General features: G+C 45.5%; 1 protein-coding gene across 2 annotated transcripts in view; it reads left to right on the top strand.

The window, feature by feature from the left end:
• Positions 1-26734, top strand: part of dnajc13 (DnaJ heat shock protein family (Hsp40) member C13) — a 34684-nt gene that overhangs the window by 4059 nt on the left and 3891 nt on the right. The window contains exons 3-50 of one of the 2 annotated variants that reach the window (XM_083697508.1): positions 5515-5590; positions 5831-5980; positions 6557-6598; positions 7509-7709; positions 7856-8062; positions 8414-8509; positions 8932-9023; positions 9474-9640; positions 9810-9889; positions 10213-10382; positions 10778-10810; positions 11436-11535; positions 11721-11828; positions 12045-12200; positions 12433-12489; positions 12570-12691; positions 12814-12889; positions 13072-13167; positions 13270-13410; positions 16301-16318; positions 16839-16921; positions 17207-17360; positions 17707-17810; positions 17972-18131; positions 18255-18317; positions 18488-18589; positions 19056-19160; positions 19338-19540; positions 19932-20016; positions 20199-20353; positions 20573-20618; positions 20828-20982; positions 21320-21521; positions 21747-21862; positions 22043-22121; positions 22318-22453; positions 22819-23003; positions 23181-23255; positions 23367-23486; positions 23970-24356; positions 24458-24571; positions 24689-24805; positions 25022-25199; positions 25391-25482; positions 25645-25744; positions 25950-26024; positions 26146-26258; positions 26444-26613. In XM_083697508.1, the coding sequence (XP_083553634.1) occupies positions 5515-5590; positions 5831-5980; positions 6557-6598; positions 7509-7709; positions 7856-8062; positions 8414-8509; positions 8932-9023; positions 9474-9640; positions 9810-9889; positions 10213-10382; positions 10778-10810; positions 11436-11535; positions 11721-11828; positions 12045-12200; positions 12433-12489; positions 12570-12691; positions 12814-12889; positions 13072-13167; positions 13270-13410; positions 16301-16318; positions 16839-16921; positions 17207-17360; positions 17707-17810; positions 17972-18131; positions 18255-18317; positions 18488-18589; positions 19056-19160; positions 19338-19540; positions 19932-20016; positions 20199-20353; positions 20573-20618; positions 20828-20982; positions 21320-21521; positions 21747-21862; positions 22043-22121; positions 22318-22453; positions 22819-23003; positions 23181-23255; positions 23367-23486; positions 23970-24356; positions 24458-24571; positions 24689-24805; positions 25022-25199; positions 25391-25482; positions 25645-25744; positions 25950-26024; positions 26146-26258; positions 26444-26613 (5862 nt within the window). The remainder of the gene's footprint in view (positions 1-5514; positions 5591-5830; positions 5981-6556; positions 6599-7508; positions 7710-7855; positions 8063-8413; positions 8510-8931; positions 9024-9473; positions 9641-9809; positions 9890-10212; positions 10383-10777; positions 10811-11435; positions 11536-11720; positions 11829-12044; positions 12201-12432; positions 12490-12569; positions 12692-12813; positions 12890-13071; positions 13168-13269; positions 13411-16300; positions 16319-16838; positions 16922-17206; positions 17361-17706; positions 17811-17971; positions 18132-18254; positions 18318-18487; positions 18590-19055; positions 19161-19337; positions 19541-19931; positions 20017-20198; positions 20354-20572; positions 20619-20827; positions 20983-21319; positions 21522-21746; positions 21863-22042; positions 22122-22317; positions 22454-22818; positions 23004-23180; positions 23256-23366; positions 23487-23969; positions 24357-24457; positions 24572-24688; positions 24806-25021; positions 25200-25390; positions 25483-25644; positions 25745-25949; positions 26025-26145; positions 26259-26443; positions 26614-26734) is intronic. The other variant, XM_083697509.1, reaches the window with a different exon arrangement.

The raw sequence follows: 26734 nt of genomic DNA, 5'->3' as shown, positions 1-26734 counted from the left end.
TTCGTCTTCTGATCTCACCACTCCAAACGTAGCCTAGTGGTTGTGAGGTAGATAGCACAGACACACTCATATCAACACCAGAGCTCAAGGGAAGCCCAGAAATGCCTGACTCAGTGCTTCCATTGTGTGTGCGTTTCCTTATTGTCAAAGGGGGACGAGATATAAGTAAATCACTGTTGTCATGATAAGAAGTCCGATTTTTGATAGAATGTTTTCCATTTGGGTAATTGCTGAAACCCCAATACCTACTACTGAGTAAGTCCATGTGCATATAGTCTGACATCACACCAAATAGCTTATAAGATACGGTTTTATGGTAAATGCATTTAACTGGATAATTCATCTGAGCTACATTCAAAACAAACGGATACAAATATCCTGTCAGCTGTAAGGGATAACAATGACCTCACATCGTGAATGCCCTCTATGGGCAGAAAAAAACGAAACCGGTCCCGTTTCTCTGTTAGCCCTCAATAAACGAGGAACGTTTATGCACGCTATACCTGAGACTGTGAGTGTGGACACAGGATCACATTACCAATACCGGCTTCCTTCCTTCCTAAATAGCTTTGTCCCATTAGGGCCCCCATTGACTGAGGTAACTTTAGCAGCACTAGAGAGCATTAGCCTCACTGAGGGATTCATCTGGCTAATGCCCCCTTATGTGTCCGCCAGGGACCTATGTGTTGATGCGTGTGGAGTGGACGGTTAGTCAGGGTATTGACAGGCTGCAGGTCAGGAGAAAGAAGAGAAGGGGGAGGTGTTGTATGGGGGTGGGGGGGTGGGGTGTATGGCCTTGCATATTTACTTTTGCTTTAGGGAACTGAATGGCTTTGGATCCAAGAGAATGTTCGAGACAGCCTTTCTTCTCTTCGCTGTGAATACAGAACGTCTGCCTTTGAGGTCAATGTTAATTACAATCAACCTCGATTAGCCTGACCCTTTTTCCTGTGTGAGAAGCACACTTTTGTCCTTTTAATTATACCCTCCTAAACGATAGGCTAGGACTGTACAACAAGGCATTCCTGATTGGAGGAAGAAGCTCCTCCAACCCTCAAAAGAAAGGCTTCTCCATCACCACCAGTTGCACACAAAATAGTCTCCTCTGTGTTTCTTAAGCCTAGTAGTAGCCTATATCCTCTCCTAGGTGCTGTGCCTGTAATGTCTTCTTTTAGAATCCTGTGACTGCTGGCTTGTAAGGGCTGTATTAGATTTAGAGGCAGTGTGGCTAACAGGCTCCTCAATGTGGTGTACACAAAGGCCTGCTCTCAGAGCCGTCACTGCCTGGATCAAGGATGAAGAATTCCTGCTGTCCTTGGTGCCGTGGATTTACCCTCTCTCCTCCAGGCATGAAGGATTCACTCTACACAACTCAACAGTTTCCTCTGTAGTGGTTTTGACAGTTGTTGGGAAAGTGTTCTGCCACAGCAAAATTTGGCACATTTGGAAAGCCTCAGGTTTTGCTCTATTTGTTCTTTGAGTTCATTATGTTAACTCAAAGATGAAAGATGATGTTCTAGTCACCTAATAGGATCTGTGACTAGAGACTACTAGTGATTGGGTATTGTAACAACTAATATCAGGCCTACAGTATGACCAACTGGAAGCTTGTGAAAGAAGTCTCCATTGCTCAGTAATCTGATTGACTGACTGCTTCTATTGTTTCCTAATTCAATCAGGGCTCAGACTACAGACCACATCCTCTTAGATACAATCAAATAGAGATATTTTTCTAAAATAAGGCTTTTGTCAAAGGTCTACTTAAAAGTTAGGCTAGACTTAAAGGCTAGGCGAGATTTCTATCCACACTGCATTAGGCTGAGGCTTCTGCATGTCCATCTGTGCACTTAAGTCCATTATCGTGTCTGTTTCAGTGTTGCTTTACAAGATACTGGATTAACCTAGCATTAGCATGTTAGCTAGCTAAATGATTAATCAATTTCTATTAGATTTTAAATGAGGTGTGTGTGCGCTGTGTGTAAACCAGAGAGGCAGTTGTACTGTACCAATAATAACACCAGACACTGGAAGTTGCTAAATGTGCTAAGTTATTTTGAAATCTGAGAGGAGGATAGGAAAGCAAAATTGGTGGGGTAAGTTCACACCGTGTGAGAAAGAGAGAGCAGTAATAGGCAAATGAATGAAGAAGTGGTCAGTTACAGCCTCAGAGACATATCTGCTGTGCTAGGGACATGGGCTATGAACTATGCACTGTCACTTAGAAGTCCTGTGATTTCTCTCATATAAACTGCCTTTATTGGAGAGTAAACCCTTCATTGGCTCTATTACACCCTTGTAACACAATCTACCATAACCGGCCGCCCCCCACACTTCTTCCCCCCTGCCTCCCTCTGTCCCATGCAACAGTGAGGAATTATCAAGGAGGCCATTGACAAATGTGGCCTATTCTCTGTGCGTTTGTGCATGCGTGTGTGTGTGTGTGGGTACACATTAATTCATTTTCCAGCTGTAGACAGTGTCCTAGCGCCCTTTAGTGCTGATCACTGCCCAGCCTTGTACAGTATGAGCAGCTGGAAAAGGCCTATAAGCTGTGTACAGTGTAGTAGGCATTATCTTTTTATACTGCATGAACTTTATCCAGGAAACAAGTGTCACCTGACATGACTCACAACAGGGGGTAAAGTCTCAGCAAAGTCTCTCATACTTTTTTAATATGCATGTTTTTTTTTACTGTAGTTATCTATTGATGGAAAAGCTGCTTGGCTTTGGAATTCATGTCTTGTTCAGTATTTCCACTTGTGGCTTGTTGAGGACATCCGTCTGCAGGAGTTTATCTTGACAAGCGATGGTCTTACTGTACAGAACATCATCTTGGCCTATTCACTTCTAAAGTCATTGTCTGAAGGCTCAGATGAGGGGACAGAGGAGAATATAGGTACCAAACAGCAAAATAGAGAAATGTACTGTATCCCTCACACACATATTAAATATCTAGTGGCTAGATTTTTTTTATTTTTTTTATCACTGTCAATGTCTGCGAGGCATGTTATAACACTCCCTATTAAATCTGATAGCAGTGCCTTTATGATGTCAAGCATTCTCTGAGATCATGGAAGAATGGAGGAAATTACATTCAATTAAATTAATCATTATCTCATTGTATTGTTTCTCTGTGAAGAGAAACTGTACATAACCTCACCTCTGACCAATCAGGATAGAATATGTATGTGTATGACTATGTAAGTGTATGTGGTGGTTTGACAGACACAGATTGACCCAACTCCTAGACTAAATTGCACTTTCAATGGATACCCTCCATTAAAGATGGACTACTATTCAGTCAAGGAGTTATCAAAGTTTGAGAAACTGTCCCATAGTATGCAGGGCTGGGCCACAATCGGCTTGGCCTGACTGTTCAGAGCTGGGCTTGGCTGGGTGAGTGCCTCCCTGCCTGGAGAGAGAGCAGCTAGCCACAGAGGATGAATAATTAACCAGCCGTGTGACTGTGACAAGGCCCAGCCCAGCCAGCCACTGAGCAGCAAGGTCAAAGGCTCCATGCAGGGGGATGCCCTAGGAACTGAGCAGGGGCCCGGTACTTAGGAGAGAGAAAGATGAGAAGAGAAGGACTGGGAGGGAGGGAGAAAGAAAGGGAGGGAAGGAGGGAGACATTGTACTGATTTAGAGTAGAAGAAAGAAAGGAGAGTTGGCTCAGGGTAGGATGAAGTGCTTGCATAAGGGATGGAGGGAAAGAGCAATGAAATTACTGTATTATCATGCTGGTCTATTACAGAGATGCAGTAATAGACCTTAGATTCCAACCCTGTCACACCCTGTGTGTGCATGTGCGTGCGTGTGTGTGTGTGTGTGTGTGCGTGCAGGGAGCATGTGTTCAGGACAACAGCGACCTGAGAGGTGCTGAAAATATGCTCCTTTCAGCTCACACACTCTCATCACTCCCACTCTCACCAACTGATGATAGACAACTCTAATAGAGCATAGGGTGGTGGTGAAGCTGACAAAACAAAAACAATCTATACTTCGATAAATGTGTACCAGGTTATGAGAGAAATGTAGGCTAATACCAGGCTAATGAGTAGTAGAAATAAGGAAGGCATGATTGTCACCCTGGACTCGCTGGTTCACCCTTCCTTCCTGTTGTGTCAGTTTTTCCACTAAATCTGTTGCTTCACTCATTCAGCTTAATTGGCGAAGTCAAGAGTGTTTGTGTGACCACAGAATGGTTAGCATATCAGAAGCTGTCCAGAAAGGGTTCCACCCATTTATGTCCAATTGAACAACCCGTGAAATATGTTATTGTACAGTATAAGGGCTTAGCATGAGAGACATCTGAGTTTAGCTTGGGAGCTATGGGCATCACTTAATACACATGATCAGCTGAGATGCATTACAGAGATGTGGGGGCGGTGAGAGAATGCACTCAAAATGTTCTTCTCAGAGTTGTTATCTGTCTGTTCTTCTCTCACCACGTCAGTTTCAATGTCCTAGTGCTGTAACATTTAGGTGAGAGTGTAGCCTACTCTATGAGAACTGGTTCTGCACTGGTAAAGTGGGTTTAGCTTAGCCTAGCCCTTGTGTGTTATTCTTTGTGTGAGTGTCCAGCTCGCCTCGGCCTCTCTTTGTCTGCTGCTGTGTGTGTGAGGCGGTCTGATGTGAAGAATAGGGATCAGCGGTGCAGCCTAGCGGAAAGTCTTCAGTGGCTCTGAGGTAGTGGGGCGGGGTCTACCCGGCTGGCTTGCTTATCAGACTCCCTCACTTCTTCCCTGCAAGCACACAGACGCACACACGGAAGGACACAGACGCACACACGGAAGGACACAGACGCACACACGGAAGGACACAGACGCACACACGGAAGGACACAGACGCAGGCCGCGTCCACTCTTATGCATACAAACACTTACTCAGCTTCACAGTGGTTGCACTTTTCAAATCACTCTCTGTGACAAGCAGTAGGCCTCTTACTCACGCTTTCCTGGGCTTCTGCATTAACGCAACAGTCCTATTCAACAATGTCAGAAAGATAGCTAGCTAGCTCAAACCTACTTGATTTATGTACAGCATGTATGCAAATATGTGTCCGGTGACAAAAGTATAGGTTTAGTAGAGGTTTTCCATAACTTCTCTCTTTGTATTGGGCACAGTGAACTCCGATATGGGCAGGGCTGGGCACATCTGGCCTGCTCATCTCACTCTGTCCAATGCCCTTAGACGTAATATATTGTTATTTCAGTCATGGGTTATTTTCAGCTCAGACTGTATATTTGGATCTCTGATTGATGGGGAACAATGTTAGTGCCATCAATTGATTTGAGTGCTGATAGGGTTCATTAGCGAGCATCACTAGACATACCACACCACGTCAAGAGCACTTCAAATCTACCCTCAACACAGTCCTACGTTCCAGTTGTCCAGCCTGAAGGGTGTACACCCTCACTGTTCACTGTGGAGCCATCTCTGTGTCCCTGTAGCTGTCTGTCACAGGTGTGACAGGTGATGAGTAAGGGTCTGACTGAGCTGTCTTCTGTGTTCCAGGTACAAACGAGTCTTCTCAGTGGGCACCAATGGCATCACCACGTACAACCCCGCCACCCTAGAAGTCACAAACCAGGTCAGTGTGCTGCCCACCCTTACTGCTTTCTCTACTTCTCAGTCGTATGAACTAACCCTTGCAAAGCGTATGTGACAGTCTATTAGTACTGAATGTCATGAAGAGTTGCATTGTTACATTCCTAGTCGTTGTTTAGCATTCTTTGTTGTTTTGGTGTTATGTCTATAACCTGTCAGTTTGATGTGTCTGTGACTGACTGTGACTTGCCCCAGTGATGTGTTGCTTTCTCTTGGTGCCCAGTGGCCTTATGGGGACATCTGTGGCATCGCCCCGGTGGGCAAGGGCCAGGGCACCGAGTTCAACCTCACATTCCGCAAGGGCAGCGGCAAGAAGTCTGAAACACTCAAATTCTCCACAGAGCACCGGACAGAGTTGCTCACAGAGGCACTGGTAAGAGACAACAACACTAAATGTTTGCAACGCTTTAGGAACACCACTATATAACCAAAACACAGACACACAAACACTGAACACTGTTTTGCTTTTGAACGTGCACTTAGGGCTAATGGCACCTCTTTTAATTTCCATTGACTGGTCACGCTTTCAGCTTTCTGCTGTGCAGGCGAAAAACGAAATAGCAGCAAAAAACGCTTGTTGTCTAAAATGTAGCTAAATATTTTAGCGCTTGCAAATTACAGGTCCCTTGACATCTCTGCTTCTCACATCATGCATAAAACTCCAGGAAATGTGTTGATGTAATGAAATCTCTGTGCTGAAGAGGTGTTACCTACAGAACTTTTAATGATTCTGGCGTATTCCATGACAATCCCCGATGGGCCAAAGCTCCTCTCTCTAGTGTGTGTATATGCAAATCAGACAAGCAGCATCTGCTAATGTAGTTATATTTATTCATAACATTATATCTAATCTGATTCCTCCATTATCTAACCAGAATACTATGTATTACAGAAGGAATTTGATATAGAAAAATAATATTTGATTAATGTGATGTCTTTCTTTCTGCAGAGATTCAGGACAGACTTCTCAGAGGGAAAGATCACTGGCAGGGTGAGGACTAAGATGGTCTCTTGTGAGAGAGTGAACGAGAACTTCAATGAAAAAGTCGGCTAATGAATGACTGAAGTGCTCCATTGAAGACTTTGAACCCACACAGAGCATATAAGTGAGAGTAGTGGGAGGATATAAACAAATGATTGAACGAATCGAAAGAAAGATATCACCCACTCTCTACCACCCCAGGGGTCACATTGAATACTGTGAGAATGATGATGAGGAGGAGGAGGAGGAAGGGCAGCAGTGGAGCAGTCCCTAATACTGTAGTTCCTCCTCTCCTGTGTTCAACTGGGAGTCTCTGTGTTTGCTTAGTTTCTCCTCCATCAGCGCACTCCCATTTCCGTCGAGCATTGAGAGCAGCTAGCTAGCTTACCCTAAGGCAGCCTTTCATCTCACACAGATCAATACAACTTCCTGTTGATTATAAGAAAAGGAATCCCACTAAAGGGCAGCCTCAGACATGAAAACAAAGATTTTACTGTTGGTTGTAAAATGTGTTATTTTTAAGTCAATTTTTTTCTTTAAGCTCTCTAATTCATCAGACTGTCCCAGTGCAATCATGCAATTATCCATATCATAACTCATGTTATGCAAAAGGTTGATGAAAACAAGCATTGTGATTGGCCAAGAGGCATTCAGAGCTGTGATTTAATAAGACTAATGTCAGGGCTAATATCAGATTTGTATATTACATTCCCTTGACAACGTTTGTAGTTGTGGGAACTGTATTTCTCAGCACAAGGCAGAAACCACCACAATCTATCACAAAATAAATACTTCATCATTTACTTCGTCATTTTCTTGTCGCTGCATAGTGCCTTACAACTTTCCCTACCGGTGACGATAAATCCCGGCCTCTCTGGCATTACTGTTTAATTAACATACACTATGTGTGTCCCCTCAGCGCTACAACTGTTACAAGCACCACTGGAGCGACACGAGGAAGGGTGTGGGGTTGGAGGTGACACCGGGGGGCATCGACCAGATAGACCCCCAAACCAACCGGGTGGTCTGTTCCTACGACTACCGCTCTGTAGAGGGCTTTGCCGAGGTCAACGACTACCAGGGGGGCTTCTGTATCCTCTATGGCGGCTTCAGCAGACTGGTGTGTGTCTGTGTGTGTCTGTGTGTGTTACAGAGTTGTTTAATCACTTATTCCCATACTGTGTGTGAACATGTGTTTATGAGTTTGATGAAATGTGTTCTCTCTTTCTGTCTCTCCCTCCCTCCCTCCCTCCCTCCCTCTCTCAGCACCTGTTTGCCTCGGAGCACAGGGACGAGATCATCCGCAGCGCCATCGAGCATGCTGGGAACTACATCGGCATCATGCTGCGCTTGCGGAAGGACCCCCTGACGTTCGAGGGCTTTGTGACAGACCGACTGGGGAAGTATGGATCAGACGAGTGCATCACCTCCCTCGCTGAGTTTGTCGTGCAGAAGATCTCAAAACGCCACTCGGTCAGAACCACCACTGTTTCTTTAACATTTCTCATATCACTTTTATGAGGTCCCTAAAGAGGATCTGTCTATACATGTTGGTTTCATTTGGATAACAAATGCTTCATTGTCGCTTTTGTCTGGCAGACTCACTGGCACCTTTAGATTGATATGAAAACTGAAATGTTCACTGATGTGTGTTGCATGTTTCTCCTCCACTGCCCTCTGCCTGTTATATACCAGATAATTCACACCAGCCACGCCCTCTCATAATGACCTTCTCTCTATCCATCTCCCTTTGAGTTGTTGTGGGGGTATCCACTGGAAGTTCCCTTATCAACTCAGACTAACCGTGCTGTTTGTCCCTCCCAGGAGCCGGTGAAGAGGATCCTGGCCCTGACAGAGACATGTCTGGTGGAGCGAGATCCCGCCTCCTACAACATAGTCACGCTCAAGCCCTTTGGAGAGGTGGGTTTTACTTATGACGGCAACACTTGCTCTGACACATACTGTAGAATTATATGTAATAGAATCAGGGGAGCGATCCTGCCGAGAGATTTTGAAGCCAGCTTTACCATGTGGCCATGGGGAGAACTGCAGCTGGTGCCAAAAAGCATGCTTCCCCAATGAAACCAATGTTAAACTTTGTACTCTCTCTGGCAAATAAGACTGTTTTGGACTGCGATTTCGGTTTCTATTATTTGCTTATATTATATCTAGTTTTCTCCCAGGGACTTTAAAAAAAAAAAAATATAATAATCATAGCCTCCAGCCACGTTTTTTATGTTATTTATTTATTTTTATTTTGAATTGAATTGACTGAGCCAACAGATGTCGCTATGAACGCTATGTCATGTGTGTTGACCTCCTGTGTGTGTGTTGTGCTGCAGGTGTTTGCTCTCATCTTTGACGTGGATAACCCCCAGGTGTTCACTATAGAGTTCATCAGAGGCCAGATCAGGAAGTACTGCTCCACGGAAAGGTACACGTTTGCCTACCTCATCTATAGTCGTCGCCTGCTTAGACCGTGTGTGTGTGTGTGTGTGTGTGTGTGTGTGTGTGTGTGTGTGTGTGTGTGTGTGTGTGTGTGTGTGTGTGTGTGTGTGTGTGTGTGTGTGTGTGTGTCGTGTGTGTGTCGTGTGTTTAACCTTATCCCTTGTCTGACTTCACAGCTTGTGTGTGTTTGTCATGATCCGTGTAACCTCATCCGTTGTCTTTCTTTGTTGACTTAACAGCTTCTCTGTGTGTTTCTTTTGTGTAAAACCCCATCTCTCGCTCTCTCTGTTGACTTAATTGTGTGTGTGTGCGTGCGTGCAAGTGTGCATGCATTTTAACATCTGCTGTGTGTCTCATATATGTCAAACCCCATCCCTCATCTCTTCTTCTCTCTCCTTGTTGACATAATTGTGTGTGTGTGTGTGTGTGCGTGCAGGGACTCGCTGATGGCCAGCCTGCTGGACGGGGTGCGTGCGTCGGGGAACAGGGACGTGTGTGTGAAAATGGCCCCCACACATAGGGGCCAGCGCTGGGGCCTACTGAGCATGCCAGTGGACGAAGAAGTAGAGAGCTTGCACCTCAAATTCCTGGCAGCGCCCCCTAGTGAGTGAGACCAAAATCAATGGTCACATTCCCTGGTCTTAGAGGCCTTTTGCTTATCAGAGGAATCATAAAACAGTGTTTTTTACCGATGACCTGGTAGGGACAGTTTGATATTAAATCAAGCTGAATTGCTGAGGTTATTAACTGCATTTATCTCTCTCTCTCTTAGATGGAAACTTTGCAGATGCGGTGTTCAGATTCAACGCCAACATATCCTACAGTGGAGTGCTGCACGCTGTCACACAAGACGTGAGTGTGTTGGTGTTTTGTATGTGTATTACTGATGTCTGCTGAACTCAATGAACTACAGTATGCAGATGAAATTATACTCTATTAATGCTCGCAGGGAAATTGGATTGTCAATGTACGTGCTCATTTAGCCACCATAAAAATAATAGACAGACAAAACACACCACATTAAAAACACAGTACACAGTATATCAAAGGCATGCAGAGGTTAAAACAAGTTTCTGAGGATAAGTGTACAACATAGCAATCCTGAAGCGCATGCTATGTGTGTACTACTTAGTCCTACCCTAACAGTCTTCCCTCTCATCTCCTCTTGTTCTCAGGGTTTATTCTCAGAGAACAAAGAGAAGCTGATCAACAACGCCATCCTGGCCCTGCTCTCCCAGGAGTTGGAGCTGCCGGGCCCCAACACGGAGCTGGAGAGCCACTTCCAGGCCATCAGACGTCTAGTGGCCTCCAAGGCTGGCTTCCAGGCCTTCACACAGCTCCCCAAGTAAGGGCCTCAATGGATACTGCTGCATCTCTCTCTCCTCTCAGCCCTCACCTCTCTCCTCTCTCTTCTCATCCCTCATTTTTCTTTCACCATCCCTCACACTCATCTCATCCTTCACCTCTCTCCCTCAGTCCTTTCATCCCACCCGTTCTCCTCTCCATCCCTCACTCTTTCCTCTCATCCCCCATCTCCTCAATCATCCCTCTATCCGTCCATCAGAGCTCATACTGTCCCTTTATGCTCTCCCATCTCTCCATCCCTTTGACTTTCTCTCTCTCTGTCTCTCCTCCCAACCACAGCCCTCCTCCTAGTTGTCTGCTTTAGTGTGTGTAAAGTTGTAGCTACTGTTTGTGTGGTGGGCGTTGTGGGTAACAGACATGCTCTGTCATTCCAAGGTCTGGTCAAGGGTCTGGACCCACAGATGGAACGTAAATATGAATCCATACATCTCAGTCTGCCCTCTCTTGTCTGTCTGTCTGTATGTCTGCCCTCTCTCTCTCTGTCTGTCTGTCTGCTCCGCTTTTATCTGTATACTCTCCTTTCATCTCTCTGATGGGGAGATCAAAAGAGACGTTTTATATAATCTTCTTTGTTCCTAACACCTGTCTGCCTCTTTGTTTTTATCTGACTGTCTTTCTTTCTGTATCTCTCTCTCTCTTCTCCCTCTCTTACTCTCTCATATATCCAGGACACTTGCTCTCTGTCTTCTTGGGTTACTGAGATGTATGAGAGGAAGCGTATTTCTTCTCTTTTGTTCCTGTGGAGTTGAGAATGAACCAGACCTCTTTTAAATTATATTTGTATACCATACAAATATGAGGCCGGTCTGTCCTATGGATTTTTAGTGTCCATGATGTTTTGGAGTGTTCCCTTCCCTGTCCCTGTAAATGAATGGCTCTGTAAGTAGTTTTACTCAGTAAGGTTGTGTTTGTGTTTGTGTGTGTGTGTTTGTGTGTGTGTGTGTTTGTGTGTGTGTGTGTGTGTGTGTGTGTGTGTGTGTGTGTGTGTGTGTGTGTGTGTGTGCGCGCGCACATTCTTGTGTGTGTGTTGCAGGTTCAGGGAGAAGTTGGGCGTGAAGACGGTGAAAGCTCTGAAGAGGAACAACAACGGAGTGACACATGCAGCCATAGACATGCTCTGTGCCCTTATGTGTGTAAGTGCCATTTTCATTCCTTAAGCAGGTACTGAAATCTCTATCACACACACACAAACCAACCATCTTACACGTAACATTATTTTGTTAACACAGTCCACAACTGCTGGTAATACAGTGCTAATAAGCCCTTGGAGTATCACAGGCAGCATGCCAAAACCTTGCCTTCCTTGCTGTCTTTCCAGCCAATGCACGATGACTACGACCTGAGGCAGGAGCAGCTGAACAAGGCCTCCCTGCTCTCCTCCAAAAAGTTCCTGGAGAACCTTCTAGAGAAGTTCATCAGCAACGTGGTACGTGTCACCCAACATAACCATTGATCCTCAGGCCACCTACCTACTTCACGTACCATTGATCCTCATGGGGTTAAAAAGGGGAATGCACGCCTCACTGATCCTGAGTCAAGGAAGCCATTTTGCCTCTGTATCAGTTCTGTAGTAGGAGCATCATTTGGTCTAACAGTGTTCTTCTTAATTTCCTTTTCTCTCTCCTTCTTCCTCTCCCTACAGGACCACGGTACAGGAGCCCTGGTGATCAGCTCTCTACTGGACTTCCTGACGTTTGCACTGTGCGCCCCCTACAGTGAGACCAGCGAAGGCCAACAGTTTGACATGCTGCTGGAGATGGTGGCCTCCAACGGACGCACTCTCTTCAAACTCTTCCAGGTAGGTAGGAGAGAGGGTCCAATAAGATCAAGCTCTTCCAGGTCGGTAGGAGAAGAGGGTCTGATGAGATCAAGGAACCCATGGAGAGAAAATTTGTAGAAGAAAGGTCCTCTTTAAACATAGTGTCTTTGATAAAGGCATATGTGATGAGCAGAGCCATGATGTAGTTCTTTAGATGTTTGCTTACGAAGTGGTTGGTTGACAATATTTTTTTTTCGACCTCTGTCTTCAGCATCCCTCCATGGCCATTGTGAAGGGGGCAGGCTTGGTCATGAAGGCCATCATTGAGGTAAATTTTGGGAGGAGGAGGAGGATAATGATGGTGACGATGATGATGAAGATGGTGATTATGTTTGTTGTGTTTGCCAGGAAGGAGATAAGGAGATAGCCACTAAGATGCAGGAGTTGGCTCTGAGTGAGGGGGCCCTGCCCAGACACCTGCACACCTCCATGTTCACCATCAGCTCTGACCAGAGGATGCTCACCAACAGGTCACTCACTCACTCACTCACTCACTCACTCACTCACTCACTCACACACACACACACACACACACACACACACACAGTAAAAGAAGCAGGCTCTGATATATTTGTACCTTTTCCTCTCGCAGGCAGCTGAGTCGTCACCTGGTGGGTCTGTGGACAGCAGAGAACGCCATCGCCATGAACCTGCTCAAAAGGATACTGGTGAGGCCTCTAACCTGGGTCACCAGGCATTACTGACACAACCCCATGTATTCATCAGACCAACCTATCCTCTCTCACCATTTTGACTCCTGAGCGTAACTAATTCATGTAGTTCCATTCTGGCGGTAAAAGTAACGTCCATGTGACATTACTGTCTTTCTTTCTCCTCTCTCTCTATTCAGCCAACGGGTCTGCTGGCGTACCTAGACAGCGCTGATCCTGTCCCAGAGAAAGACTTGGACAGGATGCACATCCGGGACAACGTCAAGATCGCCACGGTAACCCGGAGAAACAGTCTCCTTTCTCTCATCACGCCCCTGAGGTATAATTAATGTCAAATGTGAATTAATGTTGTAACAAACTAATAAAAAATCCTGCAGGACCAGTTTGGACGTAACAAGGTGCCCGAGTGGCAGCGTCTGGCAGGCAAGGCAGCCAAAGAGGTGGAGAAGTTTGCCAAGGAGAAGGCTGACGTCGTGCTGATGCACTGGAGGGACAAGATGGGCATCGCCCAGAAGGAGGTGAGGACTGCTTGCTTCTCTCTCCTCCATATAGAGGCTTCATTCTGGGGAAGAGGCCAGGGGAACGTACCTTGCTGCTGCCTCCCCTATTCTGGCTCTGGTGCTGCCTCTTGCTCCTCCTGCTGGCGCTGAGCGGTATTGCAATGCAGACTCTTGGGCCATACATATACAGTACAGTATGCCATATCTCTGCTGGACTGGTGCAGTTAGCATGGCTAGCATTGCTAGCTCTGTCCTGGCTTGTGGATTTGCCATAACCTGGCTTAGGACATGCTGTGGATGTTGGTGGTTTTGAACTAAACCCTAACCTTGCTGTTTATGTAGCTGCTTGCTTTATGTGTTGTGTGTGCGCTCATCTGTGTGTGCTGTATATCAGAGACAACAACATTGTCTTTGTACGTTCCACATTCAGTCTCACTTAAGTGAAGTTTACGTTTTTTAAGGAATGCTCTGGGTGCGATTGCTATGACTTATCATTTGTCTTAATTTTCAATGAAGTGTATGATGCAGCTTGTACACACTACTACACAGAGTTACATGTAATGTGCTAGGGTGTCAGAATGAAGAGAATTGAGAGTACAGTACATGGTTGGTGGGGCGCAGCAGAGAGACACTAAAGGAGGTGTGTGTGTGTGTATGGCAGCTCACTCATTAACAGAAGACACTCCTGTCCTCCCCTCTTTGGGCCACAGCTGCCTGCACTCTGGCTCCGCTTCAAATCCTAAATCAAATCTAGTGGCTTTCTGCCATTAACATACAGTGCATTCGGAAAGTATTCAGACCCTTTCACTTTTTCCACGTTTTGTTATGTTACAGCCTTATTCTAAAATCGATTCAATTAATTTTTTCCCCTCATCAATCTACACACAATACCCCATAATGACAAAGCCAAAACAGGTTTTCAGAAATGTTTGCTAATTTATTAAAAATAAAAAAACTGATCACATTTACATAAGTATTCAGACCCTTTTCTCAGTACTTTGTTGAAGCACCATTGGCAGCGATTACAGCCTCAAGTCTTCTTGGGTATGACACTGCAAGCTTGGCACACCTGTATTTGGGGAGTTTCTCCCATTCTTCTCTGCAGATCCTCTCAAGCTCCGTCAGGTTGGATGGAGAGCATCGGTGCACAGCTATTTTCAGGTCTCTCCAGAGATGTTTGATCGGGTTCAAGTCCGTGCTCTGGCTGGGCCACTCAAGGACATTCAGAGACTTGTCCCGAAGCCACTCCTGCGTTGTCTTGGCTGTGTGCTTAGGGTCGCTGTCCTGTTGGAAGGTGAACCTTCGCCCCAGTCTGAGAACCTGCTCCAGAGCGCTCAGGACTTCATCAAGGATCTCTCTGTACTTTGCTCCGTTCATCTTTCCCTCGATCCCGACTAGTCTCCCAGTCCCTGCCGCTGAAAAACATCCCCACAGCATGATGCTGCCACCACCATGCTTCACCGTACGGATGGTATTGGCCAGGTGATGAGCGGTGCCTGGTTTCCTCCAGACATGACACTTGGCATTCAGGCCAAAGAGTTCAATCTTGGTTTCATCAGACGAGAGAATCTTGTTTCTCATGGTCTGAGAGTCCTTTAGGTGCCTTTTGGCAAACTCCAAGCGGGCTGTCATGTGCTTTTTACTGAGGAGTGGCTTCCGTCTGGCCACTCTACCATAAAGGCCTGATTGATGGAGTGCTGCAGAGATGGTTGTCCTTCTGGAAGGTTCTCCCATCTCCACAGAGGAACTCTGGAGCTCTGTCAGAGTGACCATTGGGTTCTTGGTCCACCTCCCTGACAATGGCCCTTCTCCCCCTATTGCTCAGTTTGACCGGGCGGCCAGCTGTAGGAATAGTGTTGGTGGTTCCAAACATCTTCCATTTAAGAATTATGGAGGCTATTGTGTTCTTGGGGACCTTCAATACTGCAGACATTTTTTTGTACCCTTCCCCAGATCAGTGCCTCGACACAATCCTGTCTCGGAGGTCTACGGACAATTCCTTCGACCTCATGGCCTGGTTTTTGCTCTGACATGCACTGTCAACTGTGGGACCTTATATAGACAGGTGTGTACCATTCCAAATCATGTCCAATCAATTGAATTTACCACAGGTGGACTCCAATCAAGTCGTAGAAACATCTCAAGGATGATCAATGGAAACAGGATGCACCTGAGCTCAATTTCGAGTGTCATAGCAAAGGGTCTGAATACTTATGTAAATATGATATTTCAGTTTTTATTTTTAATAAATTAGCAAACATTTCTAAAAACCTGTTTTCGCTTTGTCATTATGGGGTATTGTGTGTAGATTAATGAGGAAAATTAATTGAATCCATTTTAGAATAAGGCTGTCACATAACAAAATGTGGAAAAAGTGAAGGGGTCTGAATACTTTCCGAATACACTGTAACTTCACCTTGACTATGATTTAATGCGGCCACTTCTGAGCTTGCTCTCAACAGTAGCCTCACTTTGAAATATTCCTGAGATAAATTGGGATGTTGTGGCACTGAATAGCACCATTTGTAGTGTTGACATGGCTTGCTAAGGTGACTGTGGTTATAATCCGATTTTAAAACACTCTTCTTCAAATCACTTCCAACACTTTTGATTTTTCTACTACAATTCTTTCTGAATGGCTTTAAAAGCATTTTTTCTACATTGTTTGAAGTATTAATTTGATAATGATAAAGTGGGCACAAGCCCCATTATGTCACTGCAAAGGGTGGATGATTTATGATTTTGTGTTTAGAGATAAAGATTTTGATCATTTGCAGTTGACCCCTGAGCCTCTTCATTGAGAAACGTCTCTGTTATGATCAAAGGAACAATAATCTGTCTCTGTTGTTGTTTCTGCCCCACCCTCCCCCTTGTCTGTTTGTGGTTTTCTGCTGTCAATCAAATGCAGCAGGACAGAAATAATCTGGTAAGTAGAACTGACCAATGGGAGCCCTCTTCTTCATGTCTCTTGACCCCCACCCTCTTACAGTCATTAGAGCTCATGTAACACATCATTGTGGGACCCCATCATGTTTTTTGTTTTTTTTTGTGTTTTTTTTCCAATGTTTTGTCAAAGTTTTTCTTTTTTTTTTTGGTGTCATGACAGTGTTACACCTGGTGGTTGGTGATGGAAAATGTTGTCTGTCCGTTTGTAAATTGCTTCTTAGTGGGCAGTATATCTCACTACATCATGGGTCCTTATCGGTGATCAATAAATGACATGAAATTAAATACACATACACATACCTATCTTTGTTTTATGGAGTGTTGTGATTCTCAGTTGTACTCTGGTGTCCTGCCTAACTATTGTAGCTAGCTGCAATCAACAACTCACATTGTAGCTGCAGTCATCAACTCACAATGTCTCATTCGCTCACGTAGAGCCATTACCATTGGAGAAGTATAGGCTACTATAGTGAGTCACATTGCGGTTTGGCTCCTTACAGAACCCCAACCAAAAACCTGTCATTCTGAGGAAGAGGAGGCAGAGGATCAAGATCGAAGCCAACTGGGAACTCTTCTACTACAGGTACACATGGACTGCTCACAATATAGCCTCTATACAACCTGTTTACCTAACCTTGTTTTAATACAGCCTTCATACAACCTGTTTACCTAACCTAGTGTTGACACAACCTCCAAACCACCTATCTACCTAACCTAGTGTTGACACAACCTCCAAACCACCTATCTACCTAACCTTGTTTTAATACAGCCTCCATACCACCTATCTACCTAACCTAGTGTTTAAAATCTTAAGTGAAATGACATATTGTGTATAACATTGACCACAATCTGGTCTCCCTTATTCCAGGTTCCAGTTGGACCATGCACGGTCGAACCTCATCTGGAACCTGAAGACACGGGAGGAGCTGCGGGACGCTCTGGAGAGCGAGATGCGCTTGTTTGGCGTGGACCGTGAGCTGGGCGGAGCCAGCGTCATCTCCTGGAACCACCAGGAGTTTGAGGTCAGGGGTCATCTGGGTTTGAGAGGGGCATGATAGGGCCAGACTGGATCTACACAGACATGATTTAATGAACTCAGAATTGAATTCTAATTTAATACTCAAATTAAATCAAATACTGCTATGAATAGATACACTTTTGTTTATTGATGCAGATATGCTGGAAAGGCAAGAGAACTCATCTTCTGCAAATTCTGTCTGGCATTATACAGCTGCTCAGGAGTATGTATTTGTGTATGTACTGTGTACGGTTGTCCATTATTTAAACTGTGTGTGTTGTCCTTGTGTGTGTGTTGTCCTTGTGTGTGTGTTGTCCTTGTGTGTGTGTTGTCCTTGTGTGTGTGTGTAGGTGAAGTATGAGTGCCTTTCAGATGAGATCAAGATCGGGGATTATTACCTGCGTCTGCTGTTGGAGGAGGACGAGGGCGAGGAGTCTGGTGCTATCAAGAGATCGTAAGACATCTGCTACAACAATCTGACATTGCCTAACCCCATCCAACTACAATGCTGTTCATTGTTTCTATAGTACATTCACTTGAAGAGTGTTTAGTAGGACATAGCTGAACATATGACAATGTAATTTCCTTTCTTCTCCCTCTCCCTCTCTCTCTCAGGTATGAGTTCTTCAATGAGCTCTACCACCGTTTCCTGCTCACACCCAAAGTCACCATGAAGTGCCTGTGTCTGCAGGCTCTGACAATAGTCTATGGGAAGTGCTGTGAGGAGATAGGACCCTTCACAGACACCAAGTACATTGTGGGCATGTTGGACAGGGTCAGTACTGACATACAATATTGTCACTGTCAGTCTATGAAGCGTTGACGCTCACAATTCTACTTTAAGAGCGACAGTTTTGAAAGGTTAATGGAACACCCCTCTTCCTTTTTGTGTTCACAGTGTACAGACAAACTGGAAAGAGACCGACTCATCCTCTTCCTCAACAAACTCATCCTCAACAAGGTAAGCTTGACAAGTACTACTTCCTCCCATAGGGTGGTATTGCCAACATTTCTCAAGGGATAAAGACCTTTGAAATGTCATTTTTGATCCTGTTCTGGAGCATTGCACTTAGCTCTTTTTCCATTGTTCTTTGTCTCATATTTATTGATCCATTTTGTTTTATTTTGCAGAAAAATGTAAAGGAGGTGATGGACTCCAATGGAGTCCGTATCCTAGTGGACCTGCTCACTCTGGCCCACCTGCACACCAGCAGAGCTACCGTCCCTCTGCAGGTAGGTCTCTAGGGCTGCTGTGCTTGACTAGACGTGTTGTTGTGGGTTGCTATACTCACTCACCAGACTCAACACTAGCTCTATGAACCAACATAAAAAGTGTGTGGTCGATGTGGGTTAGATTTTTGCCATGGTCCACATGTACTGAATAAAAGGTATGTGTTAACCAGGGGAGGCTGATGGAGGCAGAAATCGGAGGATGGGTTCATTGTAATGCATGGAATGGAATGCATTACAATGAGCCCGTCCTCCGATTTCTACCTCCTCCAGCCTCCCATGGTGTTAACTGTAAGCCTCATTGCATAAAACCATGACTGCTGTATATGATTAGATTGTAGCTTGAAGCTTACGTTGTAGCTCACATTGTAGCTGTATAATTCCGGTCTAACAAGCCAGTGTGTAACTCTGTGAGGGTTAATGTGAATTGACGTCTCAGTCATAGTGAGTGCTTTCATGTGTCTGTCAGAGCAACGTGATCGAGGCATCCGCGGACATGAAGAGGGAGAGCGAGAAGGAGTGGTACTTTGGCAACGCAGACAAAGAAAGGAGGGGCCCATTCAGCTATGAAGAGGTACGTTTCTACCGAATGCAAACAAGCGCATCATAAATGCAGCATGCTGCAAAAGGCACTTTTGTGAAATTATATAAAAAACACATTTGGCAGTATCACTTCATAAGGTCTTTCAGGTGTTATTTTAAAATGTGGGATGTCGGATTATTCTCTAATAGCCTCCCTTCTGCCATACAGATGCAGGAGTTCTGGAACACAGGGGTGCTGACTGCTAAGACACGGTGCTGGGCCCAGGGCATGGACGGATGGCGACCCCTACAGGCCATTCCCCAGCTCAAGTGGTGTCTGCTTGCCACGGGCCAGGCGGTGATGAACGAGACGGACCTGGCCACGCTCATCCTCAACATGCTTATCACCATGTGCTCCTACTACCCCAGCAGGTAGGATAATCTATCGCTCTATGGGCTCCAATTTACATGAGCGAAAAAAGTGCCAAATTGTGAGTCTGCCATCTTAACTGTAATATTTGTAATAGACGATCGATAAATGCGATAAGACATATTCCAATGGGAGTTTTGAATACTGAAAAAAGTGTTTGTGCAACCATGCATTTTAAGACTATTTAATTAAAAATTTAAAACATTGGTAAAGACAAGGTACAATAAAATCATACTGTAGAGTATTTGGATTTGGTAGGTCTTTTCTTTCTTTTTTTTGCTCTGGTCAGCACTATTTGCTCAAGCAATTTTGAGCCCTATCTCAGTGTTCTCTCTCTCTATCTCCCTCTCTGTGTCCCATTGGTTTAAAGTGTGTATGTCTCTCTGTCTTCAGGGACCAGGACAATGCTATTATTCGTCCCTTACCGAGGATCAAGAGGCAGATCAGTGACAATACCTGCCTCCCTCACATTGTCCAGGTGAGTTTTGCTAACTGTTTGCTCTCTTCCTCCCACCATTTTTTGTGATTCACAAAAGCTCCAGTGCTACAAAGTATTTCAGGAAAACACAAAATCTTCCAAATCACTCCGATACCACTTTACACTGCTTCAAAGTATAGAGTAGATTGGAACTAAACACTTGTTTTCCCCCTCTTCCTCAGCTGTTGCTGACCTTTGACCCCATCCTTGTGGAGAAGGTGGCCAACATGCTGTACCTGGTGATGCAGGACAACCCCAACCTGCAGCGCCTCTACCTCACCGGAATCTTCTTCTTCATCATGATGTACACAGGCTCCAACGTGCTGCCTGTAGCCAGGTCAGACCAGAGACACACACACACACACACACACACACACACACACACACACACACACACGCTTATACACATGCAAGTAAGCACACTCGCTCTCACACACACACACACACACACACACACACACACACGTTTTATTTTCATATTTTGTTCTATTGGACATTTCCTGTTGGTTGTTTTGTGTTGGACTCCCAGACATGTCTGGTCTTGTGTCTCCAACAGGTTCCTGAAGTACACTCACCTGAAGCAGGCCTTCAAGTCAGAGGAGGTGAGTAGGTCATTTTAACCAGAAGTATTTTTCTGATTCCCGAACAAAAAGTTAAAAGCGAGTTAGACCTTGACGGCAAGGACTAGACAAACTATCCGCCCTCCAGGGCTTGTTTTTGTGTACACTGTTTTTGTGAGGTCAACACATGACACATTCACTGCCATGACCTCTGACCCCTGACCTCTGCCTGCCCCCTCCCTCCCCTCCAGGCTAAAGGTCAGGACATAGTCCAGCGCAGTGTTCTGGGGCCGGTGCTGCCTGAGGCCATGGTGTGTTACCTGGAGAACTACGAGGCTGAGCGCTTCTCTGAGATCTTCCTGGGAGAGTTTGACACGCCTGAGGCCATCTGGAGCAGTGAGATGAGGTAAAGTGTGTGTGTGCCTATATGTGTCTATATCTGTCTGTCTGTCTGTCGTTCTATCTGTCTGTCTTTCTTTCTCCATACTATTTGTCTTTCTCTCTCTTTTTTGTCCATCTAAATCTCTCTGTAATCTCTCTATAAATTACATGTCAATTATGTGTGTATTTATTTACTCTGTCTGTGTTGTATTCTATATTGTGAGGTTGTGCGCATGTTTGAGACATGGGCACCGTGATGGGTATACAGGCTTGTAAAAGGCTATTTGTCAGTGAAATAGAGTGTATGAGGGAGATAATGCTTGTTCAGAGTAAGATGCATGTTCCTTCCTCCTCCCCCAAAGGCGTATGATGATAGAGAAGATAGCTGCTCACCTGGCTGACTTCAGCCCCCGTCTGCAGAGCAACACGCGGGCGCTCTACCAATACTGCCCCATCCCCGTGGTCAGCTTCCCCCAGCTGGACTACGAGCTCTTCTGTAACATCTACTACCTCAGACACCTGTGTGATGCCAACCGATTCCCCAACTGGCCCATCAGAGAGCCTGTATGTTACCCTTACTGCCGCTGTGTGTGTGTGTGTGTGTGTGTGTGTGTGTGTTGCTGTGTTGCTGTGGGTGTCACTGTTAGGGTATGTGCTGAGAGACTGTGATTGGTAAATGGGCTTGTGAGAGGCTATTTGACAACTCAATGCACATATGATGAGAGAGATGGAAAAAAGTGCTTGAAGCCTTATACTGAGGCCCTCTGTGCTCTTGTCTTCCCCCTGCAGGTGAAGCTGCTGAAGGACACCCTGGAGGCCTGGAAGAGAGAGGTGGAGAAGAAGCCTCCCTCCATGTCTGTGGACGACGCCTACGAAGTCCTCAACCTGCCCAAGGGACAGGGACAGTGAGTGGGCTTCCATACATTTTTAGATACAGTTTTCCCCTTTCATCTCTCCTCAATAGTTCCCCTACAGCTCCTCTTATTAATGGATGAAAAAAATAGATAATGTTTTTAAGAATGGTATTGACCTGTGAGGATCTGTTAGTGGGAGTGAGGTCTAAGGGTTTGTTGTTTCCTCTCCAGACATGAGGAGAGTAAGATCAGGAAAGCCTACTTCAGACTGGCCCAGAAGTACCATCCTGACAAGAACCCAGAGGGAAGGGTATGTACCGTTCTCATAACCTCTGACCTCTTTATCTGTGTGTCTGTTTGAGATGGTAGAGAGATGTGTTGTAATAATGTTATACTATATTGGAACTTTAGAGGACTGCTTGTTGTGTGTAGTTCTCTTGTTTGTTTTTGGGGTAACATGGTTTTGAGATGTGTGTTGTGATGGCTGTGTGTCTCTGTATGTGTAGGACATGTTTGAGAATGTGAACAAGGCCTATGAGTTCCTGTGCACCAAGTCAGCCCGCATTGTAGACGGCCCTGACCCAGAGAACATCATCCTCATCCTCAAGGCTCAGAGCATTCTCTTCAACCGCCACAGAGAAGGTCTGGTACCCTCCATACTAGGCTCTGTCTGTGTCCTACAAGTATTGTCAGTTTATACAGTACAATAAAATACAATAACAATAACTTTTCCTGTAAGGGAACTTTTGTGTGGTGGTAGGCTACAGCTCAACACTAATCCACACCTACACACCTGTCTTTATTACAGCGCAATTAAAACAGCAAATACAACAAGACACTGAAATTGACTGAGATTGGGAGTAACAGTCGTTTATTAAGTTGTAAAAATGTGTCTGCGGAAAACTCAAAAACATACAAATTTGTGGTATTTCATTGAAAGCATTTAATTCATAAGAGAATTTGTCTCAGCCCTCTTTTTTCTGAATGTATTAATCTTCTGTCCTCAGAACTGGAACCATACAAGTACGCCGGCTATCCCATGCTCATCAAAACCATCACCATGGAGACGAGCGACGACCTGCTCTTCTCTAAGACCGCCCCCCTACTCCCGGCCGCTGCAGAGCTGGCCTTCCACACAGTCAACTGCTCCGCCCTCAACGCAGAGGAGCTGCGCCGCGAGAGCGGCATCGAGGTATCGTGAAACGAAACACAACAGCTGGGTTTTGAATATACCAGATATGTTATGGTTAAACCATGTTTACCAACGCAGTTATTCCCAAAGCCTACTGTACCTCCTACTATGAAGATGATCTCCTACTATACTGGATGCATTGTGTAGTCATGTATTTTTGTTTTTAATTTTTTCCAGGTGCTCTTGGAGGCTTTATCGCGATGTGTTGCTGTTTTAACAGCTTCCAGCAAGGTTGATGATATGGCTGTTCAGGTAGGAGAAACGCAACATATTGAATGGTGTGTGTGTGTGTGCGTACATGCGTGCGCGCGTGTGTGTGTCTGTCTGTACTATCAGTGATTGGGTGTGTTGTCTGCTCCCCAGGTGTGCGGGCACATCTGTAAGTGCTACAGCGTAGCGGCTCAGTTTGAGGAGTGTAGAGAGAAGATCATCGAGCTGCCCAACATCATCAGGGACCTGTGCCACATCCTCTACTATGGGAAGGTAAGGGACCTCACTACTAGGGCTGCAGGGTTTTATACCCTTATGAATTTGAAAAAACTTCAATCAGCAAATACATTGAAAGGAACCCTCAATACAGATGACCAAACATGAGCAGACAAAACACAAGAAAAAGAGTAGACACTTAAGAAGCTTAGGGCAGATGGAAGACTGGGAACAGTAAGCAGACGGAACACTGGAAACAGTAAGCAGACGGAACAACTAAGAAGACTACAGAAAGATGGGCAGACAAAGCATTCAGAATGGACAGACTGTTAGTACTGTTAGTACATTTGATAACAGCCTCGTACAGTATCTGATTTTCTGGCCCTGCATACACTGCAGTGCATATGTTACCACAACATATTTTGTTACAAGGTTTTCAAAATAAACAGAAATTATAAATAAATACCACCTTCTACGGTATATCCCTCTCTTCCTCCTCTCTTTTATAAAGGCTAACTTTCTGCCCCCCTCCTCCCTCAGGGTCTCCCACGAACAGCAGCCCTGGCCGTGCAGTGCGTCAGCTCCTTCGCCGTGGACTTCTTCCTGCAGACCCACCTTTATCATGCTGGCGTGCTGTGGCACCTGCTTGTGCACCTGTTCAACTACGATTACACGCTGGAGGAGAGCGGCGTGGCGGCCAGCCAGGACACCAACCAGCAGCAAGTGGCCAACAGCCTGGCCAAACTCAGCCTGTTGGCCCTCAGCCGTCTGGGGGGCTACGCCACACCACCGGAGGGGGGGGATGTCAACAGAGAGGCCAATGGGGTGGACGGAGTCCCACCAGAGAACCCCACCATCCGCAAGAGCCTGGCCGCCATGCTCACACCTTATATATCTAGAAAGTTGGGGTCGGGCGCACCTGCTGAGGTAAAAAGAGGAGAACACACACACACACACACTCTTTCCATCTCTCTCTGTCACATACACACAAACGTTTGCTCACTGGCCTCCCTCTGTTGCCTCTCCAGGTGTTGAAGCTGCTGAACAGTAATTCTGAGAACCCCTACCTGATCTGGAACAACGGCACCCGGGCAGAGCTGCTGGAGTTCCTGGAGGGCCAACAGGATGGCAACATCAGGAGGGTGAGCTAGAGTGTCTGAATATATCTGTATGTAAATAGCTATCACTGTGTCTATAAATGTATTTACATTACTGTAATGACTGCATGACTGTGTTATTCACCCCTCTCTCTCTCCTAGGGGGAGAACGACGAGCACTTTGGCGCAGATTTTGTGTTCTGTGACCACGGCAAAGAGCTGATCGTGGGTGAGATCTTTGTCCGAGTCTACAACGAGCAGCCTGCCTTCCCACTGGAGGTGAGTACCAGTAACACTAACACTTACAAACACTTTTCATCACACAGTGGATGGACACTACATTCGCCTCACACAGCACACAGAATACCATAAACGTGTTGTATTGAATTGCTAATTACAGTGTTATGAAGCCAATGCAATGTCATCTTCATCTAAGCACCAGATAAATCATAACCAGTATAGCTCTAATGACATGTCTTTCCCTCTGCGTGACAGTATCCCAAGGCATTTGCGGCCAGCCTGCTAGACTACGTGGGCTCCCAGGCCCAGTACCTAACCACTCTGCTGGCCATGACCCAGACCAACAAGGTGGAGTCCCAGCAGCACGCCCAGAGGCTCCGCTGGGCTGAGATGGCCCTGGAGGCCCTCCGCAACGTCATTAAGAACAACCCAGGTAACACTGGTAGGGTTGTCATGACTTCAACAAATGATTCATAAGGCTAGATGATCAATGTTATTGATCAATGTGATAGTCTAGAGCTATCACAGACAATGAGACATGACGTTCAGAGTAGCCAGCTTACTGTATGATAAGTTGTTGTGTTACTATTACACACTTTAGTAAGTTGTTCTGTGTGATTCCAGGTTCCGAGTCAGAGTGCGTCGGCCATTTCAAGCTCCTCTTCTCCTTGTTACGGGTTCACGGGGCTGGGAAGGTGCAGCAGCTGGCTTTGGAGGTAGAGTATCTCCTGATTTCTCTCTCTCTCTCACATAGACATATGCACTGACATGAAAGCTACTCTGTTATATAAATAACTGCTTTGAGTATGTCAGATATGTAAGAGGTTTGGGGTAATGCATACTTACATTCTATGCAATGTTTCTGTTTCCTCTCTAAGGTTGTGAACACAGTCACGTCTAACCAGGACTGTGTGAGCAACATCGCTGAGTCCCTGGTGCTGTCCAACCTTCTGGTGCTGCTTCACTCCCTACCCTCCAGTAAGACCACATACTCACTCTGAGAAGAAACATAACATATGAAACAACACTTGTTGACAAAACCACACCATATGATATGGTTTCACACCATATGATAATTGCAAATAATTTGTTTCTATATGTTTACTTTCGTCAGCTCTTGAAATCTATGTACTTGTAGTGGATTATAATTCTCTCACATGTCTGTTTTTCTATGTCCCTTCAGGCAGACAACTTGTACTGGAAACCCTGTATGCCTTGACCTCCAACACCAAGATAGTGAAAGAAGCCATGGCTAAGGGTCAGTGTAATGCTTAGTGTGTAGTGTGTGATTGGTCTGGATTTAGAGCGATATATTCTGTTTTTTACTAGCCCTTTTAGGTTGTTACTGTGGGTAACTTTCCTCCCCTCCCCACATCCAGGTGCTCTGATCTACCTGCTGGACCTCTTCTGTAACTCCACCCACCCCCAGGTGCGCTCTCAGACTGCCGAGCTCTTCTCTAAGATGACCTCAGACAAGCTGATTGGGCCAAAGGTGAGTCTGGACAGAACCCCACAAACATTAGAGAACTACTATAGAACTAGCCCTTTAAAGATAAGCCTTGCCACAATCATCACACAAACCTCAATATCTCCCTAAACTAATTGAATTAAAAAAATAACTAGCACTTTGAGCTCACTGCACTTTCTCATCCATCTCTCCTACCCACTTCCTGTCAGGTGCGTCTGACACTGATCCGTTTCCTGCCCAGCGTGTTCATGGACGCCATGCGGGACAACGCAGAGGCGGCGGTACACATCTTTGAGGGGACGCACGAGAACCCCGAGCTCATCTGGAACGACGGCTCCAGGGAGACAGTCTCCACCACCGTCCGAGAGATGATGCTTGAGTACGGACCCACCCACCCACTCTAAGTGTCCATAAGTAGCTGGCTCTGAAATTATGTTATACTAAACTATTATGGTTTTTTTATACTACTTTGTGTCTCATTGTCTTTCTCCCTTATCCTT

The sequence above is a fragment of the Argentina silus genome (assembly GCF_951799395.1).
Source record: "Argentina silus genome assembly, chromosome: 1".
NCBI lineage: Eukaryota > Metazoa > Chordata > Actinopteri > Argentiniformes > Argentinidae > Argentina > Argentina silus.
Note: the sequence above shows the minus strand (reverse complement) of the source record. Positions and strands in the feature narration are given on the sequence as shown.